The sequence below is a fragment of the Mycetomoellerius zeteki genome, unplaced genomic scaffold (genome assembly GCF_001594055.1).
Source record: "Mycetomoellerius zeteki isolate Tzet28-1 unplaced genomic scaffold, Tzet1.0 scaffold106, whole genome shotgun sequence".
NCBI lineage: Eukaryota > Metazoa > Arthropoda > Insecta > Hymenoptera > Formicidae > Mycetomoellerius > Mycetomoellerius zeteki.
In genome coordinates, this window is record NW_017255975.1 from 2,449,839 (window position 1) to 2,462,037 (window position 12,199).

General features: G+C 32.2%; 2 protein-coding genes across 3 annotated transcripts; both read left to right on the forward strand.

Annotated features, from left to right (window-relative positions):
- Positions 1 to 2,574: 2,574 nt before the first annotated feature.
- Usp30 (ubiquitin specific protease 30) lies at positions 2,575 to 6,104 on the forward strand. The gene is made up of 6 exons (XM_018448148.1): positions 2,575 to 2,956; positions 3,678 to 3,833; positions 4,072 to 4,235; positions 4,346 to 4,762; positions 5,133 to 5,471; positions 5,762 to 6,104. The coding sequence occupies exons 1-6, from the start codon at positions 2,857 to 2,859 to the stop codon at positions 6,011 to 6,013; spliced, it is 1,428 nt and encodes a 475-aa protein (XP_018303650.1). The 5' UTR covers positions 2,575 to 2,856; the 3' UTR covers positions 6,014 to 6,104.
- Positions 6,105 to 7,802: 1,698 nt separating this feature from the next.
- On the forward strand, positions 7,803 to 10,446 carry MED18 (mediator complex subunit 18). 2 transcript variants are annotated; one of them, XM_018448697.1, is made up of 3 exons: positions 7,803 to 8,344; positions 9,447 to 9,729; positions 9,867 to 10,446. In XM_018448697.1, exons 2-3 carry the CDS (start codon positions 9,524 to 9,526, stop codon positions 10,324 to 10,326), a joined length of 666 nt encoding a protein of 221 aa, XP_018304199.1. In that variant the 5' UTR covers positions 7,803 to 8,344; positions 9,447 to 9,523; the 3' UTR covers positions 10,327 to 10,446. The 2 variants fall into 2 exon arrangements, with proteins under 2 accessions (XP_018304199.1, XP_018304210.1); XM_018448708.1 differs by having other exon boundaries at positions 9,870 to 10,446.
- Positions 10,447 to 12,199: the final 1,753 nt, after the last annotated feature.

Genomic DNA, 12,199 nt, shown 5'->3' on the forward strand with positions numbered 1-12,199 from the left:
TTGATAGCGGAAAATTTCTCCAACAAAAAAGATTTACCAATAAAGAATTTACATATTCTGAAAAATAGGAAGAACTGCAATTATTTTGAAGACTGGTATAAAGAAGCAGAAATGGTACGTACACGAGTACTTTTCTAAGTGCTTTATGATTTATAGATCCTATCTTGTTCTTATTAAATACAAATAAATTAATTGTTGCACGACAGAGAGAGAGAGCTTTAATGATTTTCTATAATTAATTTCCTACTTGTTTCAACAATTTTATTAAATTTTGAACTGCAAAATTTATACATAGGGTAACTCCGGTAAATACGCCGCGCTGAGATTTACGCCACAGAAGTTAGAAAAAAATAGAAGAAGTGGGGGTAATTTTTCCGCAACTACTCTGTTACATACCTTTATGTTATATTAGTATTGTGTTATGATTTCAGCTTCTTACTGTTAATATTAATGAAATTATTGTGAGTTGAATCGATTTGTCATTGTAATAAGTAACGCCATCATAAATTATAATCTACATAAAATGATTAATGTAGGACGTGTAAAAGACTTAGTGGTTATTTCGTGATACATATGTGTAGAGGAATAGTAAAGCATGTTTTGTAGCAAAATACAAGTGCTTTACTTTCTTATTCTTTGTTTAGTTTGCTGTCTTGTATATCCTACCTGTTTGGGATATACGGCATTTTTAGCGGATGGGATTTATGCTCAAAGCATACAAAGTGCGCAGATTGAATTCAGTGCACTAAATGCAATGAATATATTACATAAAATATGTACCTCACGTCATAACACTTGTATTATATGTAGAAAGACTGTAATTATTATTTATTACTTCATATACATATTTATCATTCTTATTTCTTAATAAAACTTTATAAACGTATTTTATAAGTTATTGTGTCATTTTAGGTCTTATTTATAAGCATTATTTGTAAATTTTTGATGAGTCATACATTAAAATTAATTATATAATACTTAATAAATTAATAAATTAAGTTTTTGATAGGTGCGGCGTATACTACTAGTATACCGGAGTTATCCTATATTTAGGATTAAGAATATTGTACTAGTGAAAAAGTACAACATACTGTATTAGCAGAACAATATAATATATATATATATATGATCATCTGAATAATATTTGAATAATCTAAAAACCTTTTTACCGAAAAAAATTTTGGTTGCTATATTTACATAACAATTTTGACTCTTCTACTCAACTTATTTATTCTATAATAAATTTTGCAGGTACAATATGTCCATACAATAGAAGTTATTGATGAAAAATTAAAAATTTTTACCAAACTGGATGGGCAACGACTACTTAATGTATCGAATCCTTTAGAAACAATTAAGTTTACGGAAACAACGGAGGTAAATTTAATTGACTTCAGATCTCGTAAAACAATTGAGGATTATTTAGGACCCGACCATGCTTGAAAACTAACTCAAACTTCGAAAACATATGTTTTATATGATACCTATAAATTCTTTATTTAATTATTTAAGTCAAACCTTTTTGTATTTGTAAAATTTGCTGATACTAGATAATTGATCAATTATGAAACTATGCAAAAATATTATTAAATAGCATTTGGTAAAATTATAATTTTATTCTTAGCCTTGTTGATCTTACAATGATATCTGTCACGATATCTAATATAAGCAAATACTAACTCCTTTTACATAGCACCATATCACATATTCAGAATGAATTGAATTTATTCACTAAAAATGATGTTACTTGTTCAAGTTGTAGCACCTAGAATATAATTCTATTAAACAATAATTTGTTATGATAACAAAAGTTCATTATGGTAGCAAACTATAACATCTATTACTTTATTGTAAAAAGAAAGTTTCATCAAGCCCATTTTGCTTTAACGTAGTTGATTTATTTCAACAGTTGTATCGGATAAATCGAATTATAATCGTGTTGTTTACATGTCAATTATAATAATTATTATTTTGAAAAAACCGTAGAAAAACTCGTTTAAATTTTAAAACAAAAGAATTAGAAATAAATAATTTAATGCAATATAAATGAAAAAAAAAACAAAAAGGTTTAATAAGAGAGATTTCGAGTAATAATTTAGATTATATTAAATATGCAGGTATATCTATATGAATGGGTTCACAAAAACATACATTTTTATTTAAATTAAATAGGGGAAGGTCACCGATACCGACATACCACTTTGTTTTTAGACAATATTTCTTAAACGAAAGGTAAAAATACAACTTCAAAAACATAAATACAAACTAAAAAGTGTCTTCTATCACAGATAGTATAAGCAGTTTTTATAATACTGTTTTAATATACAGGATAAACAAAGACATCTATTGTATAGGCCGCGGCCTAAATGCACGGTGTAAACGTAGCCACTGTGACTCGAGAGTGAAATGCCCCTCACCGATTGCGTATCGCGAATATTCGCGCTGCGTTCGTCGACCAACCGAATCAACCACAGTGACCATAAGAGTGAAATGCCCCTCACCGATTGCGTATCGCGAATATTCGCGCTGCGTTCGTCGACCAACCGAATCAACCACAGTGACCATAACCTGCAAATCGCTCGTGTCCACTCGTGTCGTCGAGTCGAGCGAGTTCGCGCACCCGACCGATTCGCGACCTGTGCGGAAGAGTTATCCTCGGCGATTTCTCATTAAAACTTGGTCCTGTCAACCACGTGAATTTCGTCGTTTACGGTGCGCCTCGGGGAAGGCTTAATCGTCGCGGAAGTATGCCTGAACGAAAATCAAGGACGAGTTGCATTAGCCGGACCGGAACATAGGTTAAAGCGTTTCCTCATAGGGATTGTTGGTGGAAAGTCCTGATCGATTTGGTGCGCGATGGACGTGGAGAAAATCGCAATGTTTGCCGGCGTGGGCTTCGCCATCGCCGTGGGTCTCTTCGTCCTGTGGGGTCCATCGCCCAAGCCTAGGAAAAAAGGTGACGTCTGGGCTACGTTCATCTAACGTTTATTACGAAGACGACGTCCTTTTACCCTTTTATCCTTGTGCTTTATTTTTGTGTAATGAAACTATAAAGAAAATAATATAGCCGTTATCGATATCGTTTACCATTGGAAAAAAATTATATGTATACAAGTATATTTTTATTGTATTATATAAAAGATCAGATACATAATTTCTTTAGAGTATTTTTGTTAAGTTTAATTCTGTTACAGATTTATTATTAAGAAGCACAATTACTATGATTTTAGTTTTATTTACACTTGATTATTTTACACACATTTTTCTTTTAATTATTTTATCTTATATAATCACAAGAGATATTACATACATAATCATTTGGAGCTGACGATGAATCTATTGAACCCATTCAGTTATAAATCTCTTTGTCAAAAATATCAAACGATTCAATTTTCTTTATGTTACATTTGCAAATTTGTAGATCATTATTGTTATAAAATATTTGGTATTTATTCTTTTTGATTTGAATTATGTCATTTTGGTTTCTGGTTTCTAAAATTAATTGATGTTTTTTAATTAACATAAATGAGTCACGTCAATACTTACAGTCTCAAGTTTTACAGACTCACATTAATAAATTATGTTATAAATTTTGGCACTAATGCTAAAGCTAACTCTGGAGGATTAATAGAAAACAAATTCTCTGGTTTAATTGTGACTTTATTGTCTGCTTCTAGGTCGAGTTGTTGGGATTAACAATTTGGGATACACATGTTTCCTGAATTCTCTTTTACAAGCATTGGCTGCTTGTCCCTCATTTATTTTCTGGCTTCAAAAACAGCAAGAAAAGAAGGATAGAAACTTTGCTGACACACTGTTTTCTGTTCTCAAAAGTATGGCTGTGATCTGATCTTATCTTTAGTAGTTTAATTGTGGATTTAAAATTGCAACTTTTAATCCCTAAACATTAAATTAATTTCTAAGTTTTTTGTTAATTTTCTTGTTGCTTAACAAGATCTTTAATCAGTATATTAAAAATGATAGTATTTTTTTAAATTAAATTTTTGAATTTTTTAAATTTTCTGTATTCATGTTTTTATATCTTACATTGTACTAATTTATATTTCATAGAAATTAATGGTTTTGCGGATGACCTGTATGGCAATGTGACACCTGTTGAAATCATCTCTTCCGTTGGCTCATTGTGGAATTTTGGACCTGGTTATCAAGATGCTCATGAACTGTTCCATGTGGTTCTCAGTGCGTTAGATACTGAAATGCAACCTACTAATAGGGTATGCAGTATATGTCATTATTATAGAATTTAACAGAAACTTTCCGTTGTAAAAAAAAAAGATTTTTTAAGACTTTTGTAACTAATTGAAAAATTTATTCATGATTTCAGAAAGGTTGTTTGTCTGATGCACTGCCACCAAGCCCGGTTATTAATCCAGATGTAAGAGGAACGGGCGATACTCTGAATCTCAGAAGCGCCTCTTGTAATGACATAGCGTCAGTGGAGAATAATTCCGATAATCCGAAGGGTTTCGACAAAAACTGCAACAATCAGATGATGACTTCAACATCGTCCATATCCAGTGCATCTCCGAGCACGTGCAGGCCCGGTATGATTCTCGCTAGATCCTCAGAGTTGCTATCTCGAAGCATTCAAGGCAACGGTGACTGCACGAGTCTCTTCGGATCATGGAAATCTCTATGCGCCGCCATGTCATTTACTAACATTCCTTCAATGTCAGTGGAGACACATCCGTTCTCAGGTCTAATCACTAGCCAAGTTCAGTGCAGCGACTGTTTCTGGAAGGTATTGTCACGAAAATGATCCAATTTTTTCGTTACTAATTTTTTTATTTGAATTTTTCAAACGTTATTAAGGCCCGTTGCACCAACGTTACTTTGATTTTAAACAAGGCTTAAAACTCTCTGTCTCTCTTTCGTTTTAAAATGAGACAGAGAGAGTTTTAAGTCTTGCTTAAAGTCAAAGTAACGTTGGTACAACCAGACCTAATTCATTTGTACGCATCTTTTTAATCCAAATATCAATAATAATATTTTCTTTTCCTCGCTTCCTATCAAAATAATTTACAGTTCTAATAATCTTGAATTCTAATCTTAATAATGTTAAATCTTTAATAATACTAAATTTTAATCTTAATCCTCATTTCTTTTTTCAGTCTTCAGTACGTTACGATAAGCTTGAAACATTATCATTACCATTACCGCCGCTCACTTCATCATTTGTACCACAGCACCACTCTTTGGAATGGTTACTGTCACGTTTCGTAGACAGCGAAATTGTGCGCGATGTGCAATGTGATGGATGCTCGTCGCGTTGCACGGCCATCAAGACTCTTACCCTCGGCAAACTGCCCAAGTGTTTATGCTTGCACATTCCAAGGACCACTTGGAGCTCTTCCGGCATGCCAATTAAAAGGGATGATCAGATCACGTTCCCCGAATTTCTGGTGCTAGATCCGTACACTTATACGGAGACAAAAAAAAGAAGCGCGCAGGTAATTTATAAAAAGATTTATAGTAAATTTATTAAATAAGGAATTCCTAGAAATATTTTATTTACAATCCTACAACTCTCAATCTAAACTTATGATTGATCAGGCACAATTCAATTAAGACTCAGTTTCGCAACTCGTGGTTAACGCTTAACTGAGGTTCAACTTGTTTCTCATCTTTTTCCAATTCTAGCATTAGAAAAAGATAAAGAATAAGTTAAATCTTGGTTAAGAGTTAACCATGAGTTGTGAAACTGGGCCTAATTTAATCTAGAATCTTTTTATTTTTATAGGGTGACGCGAAATTTCTCGGTAACAGTTTCATAACGATACAGGGTAAACACAAGTATCGGTTGTGCGCGGTAATCGAGCACCGCGGCCCAGTAGACTCCGGCCATTTCGTTTGCTTCAGACGTGGAAATAAAGCGGATCAATGGCTGTACACGTCCGATGTCATTGTCGAGAGCGTGTCATTGACGCAGGTGCTGCTTGCCAGTCCATATCTACTCTTCTACGAGCGCATTAATAGCGTTTATCCTAGCTAGGAACAATTTTCGAAGTAATAGGCTATCTATAGGAATTACGAAATGACGCGTCGATTAATAATCGGACCGCTCTTTTTAGCCATGCTTTCTCTCTTGTAGGCTTTATACAATAAGCCATTACTTAAGCTTAAATCTTAAGCCATTAAGAAATCGATCATCCCTAGTTGATTATTCTTCTCATATTCGACTATGAATGGTCAATTTCTTATAGTTTAAGACTTAAAACTTAGGTAATGGCTTATTGTAGAAAGCCCATTACGCTTTTGGCATTTAAAGCAAAGCAATTATGTATACAACAGAAATCGTACAGAAAGATAAAATTGTAAGGAATTAAAAACAATTGTAGAAAACACAGCTAGAAAGAACGGAGAGGATTTGCGAAATATAAGAGACTGTCGAATTTTCCATAATAAGTTTAATATCGTTCGATGTTGCGCGATAATACTTTGTTATAACGATAAGGAAATAATATAAGGCTCGATAGATTAAAAATTAAACTAAAAATTCAATTTTGTTATAATATACGACTATGAAACGTGCGTCTCTAGGTGATATTTTATAGCAACCGTGAAATGTATCGAATATATATAATCTAAAATTCCGAAATATTTCATTAGCGACGAATGCGTTAATAATTGCCATTATTGGACGTTGACAAATCTACCGGAATAGTAAGTTTCGTGAAATAAAAATGTCTTGCTTCTATAACATATAGTGATATATAGTAGATTTCTACCAGAAGAGACTGTCAATTTTTATAGATCATTTGATCAGTTCATTATTATATCTTTATTTTAACAAGGAACTAAGATCGTGCCAATAACAAATTCGTCGAATTAAATTTATTAGGAGATAAACGAGATGAATCGTATTTTTTATTACGTTCGTATCTGAGGCTCTTTGAGCTCTTGCATATATAGTGCAATTGTTAAAAATATTATTATTATTATGTGTGAAGACTGCGAATTTGTTAATTTGTATATATATATATATCTCGATGAATTTTCTTTCTCTGATTAGCATAAAGGAATATGCGAATTACCAGAATAAATATTTACTTTAAGAATGTTAGATATGTAAACATATAATTTAAAGTCTTATAAAAACTTATTAAAGTGGAATAAAATTTAGAACGCAGCATACCTTACTGAAAAACGTAGTAACTTTTTCTCTCCAATTTAATTTTTATTAAAATAATAAATTTTATTGAAGTAATTTTAGTTGCATTTTTTTTTTCATAAAATATACTCTCCCAGCCGGAGTTAGAAATTCATTCAAAAAGTCGGAGAGATGGAAATATAGTTCCGTTTCACACATGATCTATCGTTTTATCCTTCTTTAATATTTAATGAACAAAACAGAGATAAGATGCTACGTCACGCGTAAATGCGTGAAACGACGCCGGTATAGCCATGGTGGAAAAGTTTTTTCCACCGTGGGTATATATAGCATCACAGATCTCAACCTAACACTTGTCTTAAGCTTTGTGTCCACGATGCTAGAAATTGGTCCGAGATCTCGGAGAGAGAAAGAATTAACCAATCACATTTAAACAATTTAGTCACATGATCAATGCGATTGGTCAATTCTTTCTTCATCCGAGATCTTTGACGGATTTCTAGCATCGTGGACACTAGGCTTTACAACCAGAAAGAAGCCTGAGAACGGCCATGCTCGGGATTTAGCTGCAACCTTATTTTGAAGCGCCTCTATGTCCACAAAACGTAGACATTGAACTACGTAGCCAATGTCCATGATTTTTTGATTGTATTCTTTGCTATGTCCACGATTTTCGGTCTGTTAGATAGATAAAGATGAACAATCAATCTGTCGGCGCTTGTTGAACAAATGATTGCTCGTCTTTGTCTATCTAACGGATCGAAGATCGTGATATAGCGAAAAATACAATAAAAAAATCGTGGACATTGAACTACGTAGTTCAATGTCCACGTTTTGTGGACATAGAGGCGCTTCAAAATAAGGCTGCAGTTAAATCCCGGGCATGGCAACTCTCAGTGACTCTCAGGCTTCTCTCTGCTTACAAGTCACAGTATTGTAAACATTGCATAACTTCGACTTCAATACATTTTACTCCTTTTTTAAACATGGAATAAAAATTATAAAAAACGTAATCTAAGTTGATTAAAATAAAAAAGTGTTGTTCTATATCAATTAGAACATTTATAAAGTCACAAATTGATAGTTTACTCTGAGGTTAGGTGTAATATAGAGAACGGAATTTAAGGAACTCCCTCGATCTCCGAGAGAAATGAATGTACGAAAGGATTCAACTACTTCAACTCCATGCTATAGATAATTATAAAAACAGAGGTATGTAAAAAGACATATCGCTTATTTACTACAACTTAAAAAACAAAGATTTCCAGAAAGTAAATTTGAATGTTTTGAATCATTAAAGTGATAATTATTTAGAATACGGGCCTCATCTCCGATTTTGATGAAATTGGGCTCATTCGATGCGTTTTTACTCAAAATGAAAGAATCTGGCAAAAAGATGCGGCGATCGGCTTCGTGAACCGAGATATCAAGTGTCAAAGTTCGAGATTTTAGAGGTTAAGATATCTGTCATCTCGACTCGGGCTACGTTCGCTTTGGCGCTCACAGCACTTGTAAGCATCAATTGTCCTTGTTTAATACTTAAAAATAACAAGGATGAAATGACGCTTAAAGCGTGTGGGCACCAAAACGAACATATAACGTTATGTATACGTTCTGCTTTAATTACACAAATTCACTTCTTTAAAAACAAATTCTCTGTTTCACAAACACAAACTCACTGCTTTAAAAACACAAATTCACTACTTTAAAAATATAAGTTCATTGCTTTAAAAACACAAATTCATTGTTAATGCAAAAAATTTGTGTGTTTAAAGCAGTGAATTTGTGTTTTTAAAGCAGTGAATTTGTTTTTGTGAAGCAGAGAATTTGTTTTGAAAGCAATGAATTTGTGTAATTAAAACAGAACGTATACATAGCGCTATATCGAGTCGGGATGACAGATATCTTAACCTCTAAAATCTCGAACTTTGACGCTTGATATCTCGGTTCACGAGGCCGATCGCCGCATTTTTTTGCTAAATTCTTTCATTTTGAGTAAAAACACATGGAATGAGCCCAATTTCATCAAAATCGGAGATGAGGCCCGTATTCTAAAGAATTACTATTAAAATTTTGTAATCTTAATTTTGAAATGCAATTTTAGTGTAATAATTGATTGTAAAGGAATGAGTTATTCTTTTAAAGAAATGTTTTGTTCTTTTTTTGCAACCAACTAAAAGATTACAATTTTTTAGTTATATCATTATTGTAGCTTGTAGTAAATGAGCAATATGTAGAAATTTTGTTTAAGAAGAATCAAATAATATATCAAATAACATATCAATAATATATCAATAATTTACATTTATAACAGGGATTCTTTAGTTTCACTTACATTATCACGAACAGTTCTGAATCTGTTACTCTTCATTCAAATTAATATAAACCAACATGGCTGCTCCAATCAGCACTGCCATGGACAGCTTAACTGCTGCTCTCAAGTCCAACATTATTCCCAATCAGGAATATCTACTACAAGGATCAGTGTTAGATACCTCCGTAGAAGTACTGCTGCATAGACTTCGTGGTTTGTGTGACAATGTAGATCATGGACCTGAGGGTTTCTACGATCATGAGATGTGTTTCAGCATTCGCAGGTAAAATCGTTTCTTTTATTCCAATTTATATGTTTTTATTTATAGATGTATCTATAAAAACAGATATATCTATGAAAAAATGTAATCAAAGTCAATTTACATATTGAGTTGCAAGTATTTGTTTGACTTCTTTTCAGAAGTACTCCGCAGGAACAACCGTTATTACTGCGAGTGCGACGTACTCTGGATGCAAGCAACGCAGACATGCCGTGGCAGTTGCGATATATTGGCCAACCTGAACTAGGTGATAAATCTCGACCCACGATCGTTCGCAGTAGCATCGACATTGCTACAAGTAACACCGTAGTGGAGTTTCTCACTGAATTGGGCTGCAAGCTGGACTTCGAATATGTTACTCGTGGCTACATGTTTCGCAAAGGACGAATGAAGATTACCGTATCGAAGATCTTCAAGGTGAACCAGGGTAAGGTGCCAGAAGGCGTGCCGGAAATGATTTCACAGAGTTATTTGGTTGAGCTTAGCGTGTTGGCTCCTAGTGGGCAGGATGCCATAGCAGAGGATATGAGGATATTTGCGGAACAGCTGCGACCTTTGGTGCAATTGGAGAAAATAGATTATAAGAGATTAGTCCATTAATTATAAGATTTTTTTTATCGCAAAGATCATTCTTATGTAAAGCATCTCATGTAGTACGTCAAAAAATGTTCATTGACAGCAATTTTTTAAAAAGGTAGAAAAACTTTTCGTATATTTGAATAAAAAAGATAAAAAGAGCTATAAGCTGAGCAAATTTATAACTAAATTATAGCATAATTATAAATGAGGAGCAGACTTTCAAAATACGTTTTGTCCAAAATTTGTAATTTCCAGAAAATGAGAAAGAAAGAAATTATGCACTTTACAGAAAATAACAATACATCAATCAATAGGATGTGAAATATTAAACAAAATTGCTAAACAATTACTAAAAATGTTAATCTAATGCATTTTGTTTGTCTCTAGTTAAAAAAGATAATGCACTTTAAAATGTCTACGTTTTTTCAGCATATAAATTAACGATGAAAAAATGCTTTTTGAACATCTCAGAGTAGCTTATAATATGAGTCTTTCGACACTGAACACCCGCCATCTCTAACTAAAAAAATGAAATTTAGAACAAAACGCATTTTGAAAATCTACTCCTCAAATACTTCAAAATCTCTGTATTTTCATGCTGAAGAGGACTCCAAAGGGAATCAAACGTATAATCAATTTGGAATAATAATGACATTATCCTTTTCGTAAAGTAATAAAAGTTTTATCATTACAACTTACACCTCTCTGACTGCGCTGTATTCTCATTAGCCTTGAATTTATTTATTATATTTTAATAGGTAAAAAATAAGCGATATAATATTGATGTTAAATAAACATTTATTTAATGTTATGTTTAATGATAAAACAATTTTTTATTAAATATAAATAATTCGTTAATTAAATCATTAAATAAAAAACAAAGTAACAGTTTCAGAATATTATTTTAGTTGTGACTATATTTTAATATTTATCGCGACACGATATATAAGATTTTACTTTACCTTTTAATTCTTTATTTACAAAGAAAGGCTCCCAGGAGTCGCGTATTAAAATATGATGTGAAAAATATTTTTTTATAAAATGTATAATTATTAAACTACAAAAAACAAAAATGGAGAAACGTTTACGAGATTATTTATGTGTATATCAATATATCTTAAAAGTTAGTGTATAATGAAAATTTAATAATAAAATAAGTAAATTAATGTGTAATGGAAGTTTAAAAAATTTGGAGATAATTCTTTTTCCAACAAGAATTTTTAATATATGAGAAATTAAGATTATTTTATTTTCCATTAAAATTACGTCGTCGATATGATCTTTTTCAATTTTATTTCCTCAAAATTCTAATATAGCGTCTCTCACGAATGCCGGTATTTATTAGTTAAAAAAAGATCATATTGCGACACATTCTGATATACACTGTCAAATATAGCGTTGAATTTCAAATCGCAAAATAAAAACATGCAATCATCTCGCCCAAGCTTTTTGATTAATGATGAATGTATTATTTATTCATATGCATTAATTAATTACGTTAATTTATTAAGAAATAACAATAAAAAAATCCTCTTTATAGGCCTGTTCTTTTTAGCTGAACTTCTTGAACGGTTCATCTTTTCTCTTGTTCTCTCCAACAATAAAGACAAAAGGAAAAAAGATGAACCGTGCAAGAACTTTAGCTAAAAAGAACAGACTTTATAATCCAGTTCCGTCGCATGAATCGCATGTTAATCAATATTCGACTTAAAAAAATTAGCAAAATTTTGTCGCAATTAAAATTCAATTGATAAATTAATCAAAAAAATAATTTGTCATCGAACAATAATTAAGATTGATCGTTGACTTAGAAACGTCAACAATTAGAAAACAATTCTCGTGAAAATCGCAGCATCAGACCTACACTTGAACTGCGGAGTACAAGTGCCGGTGG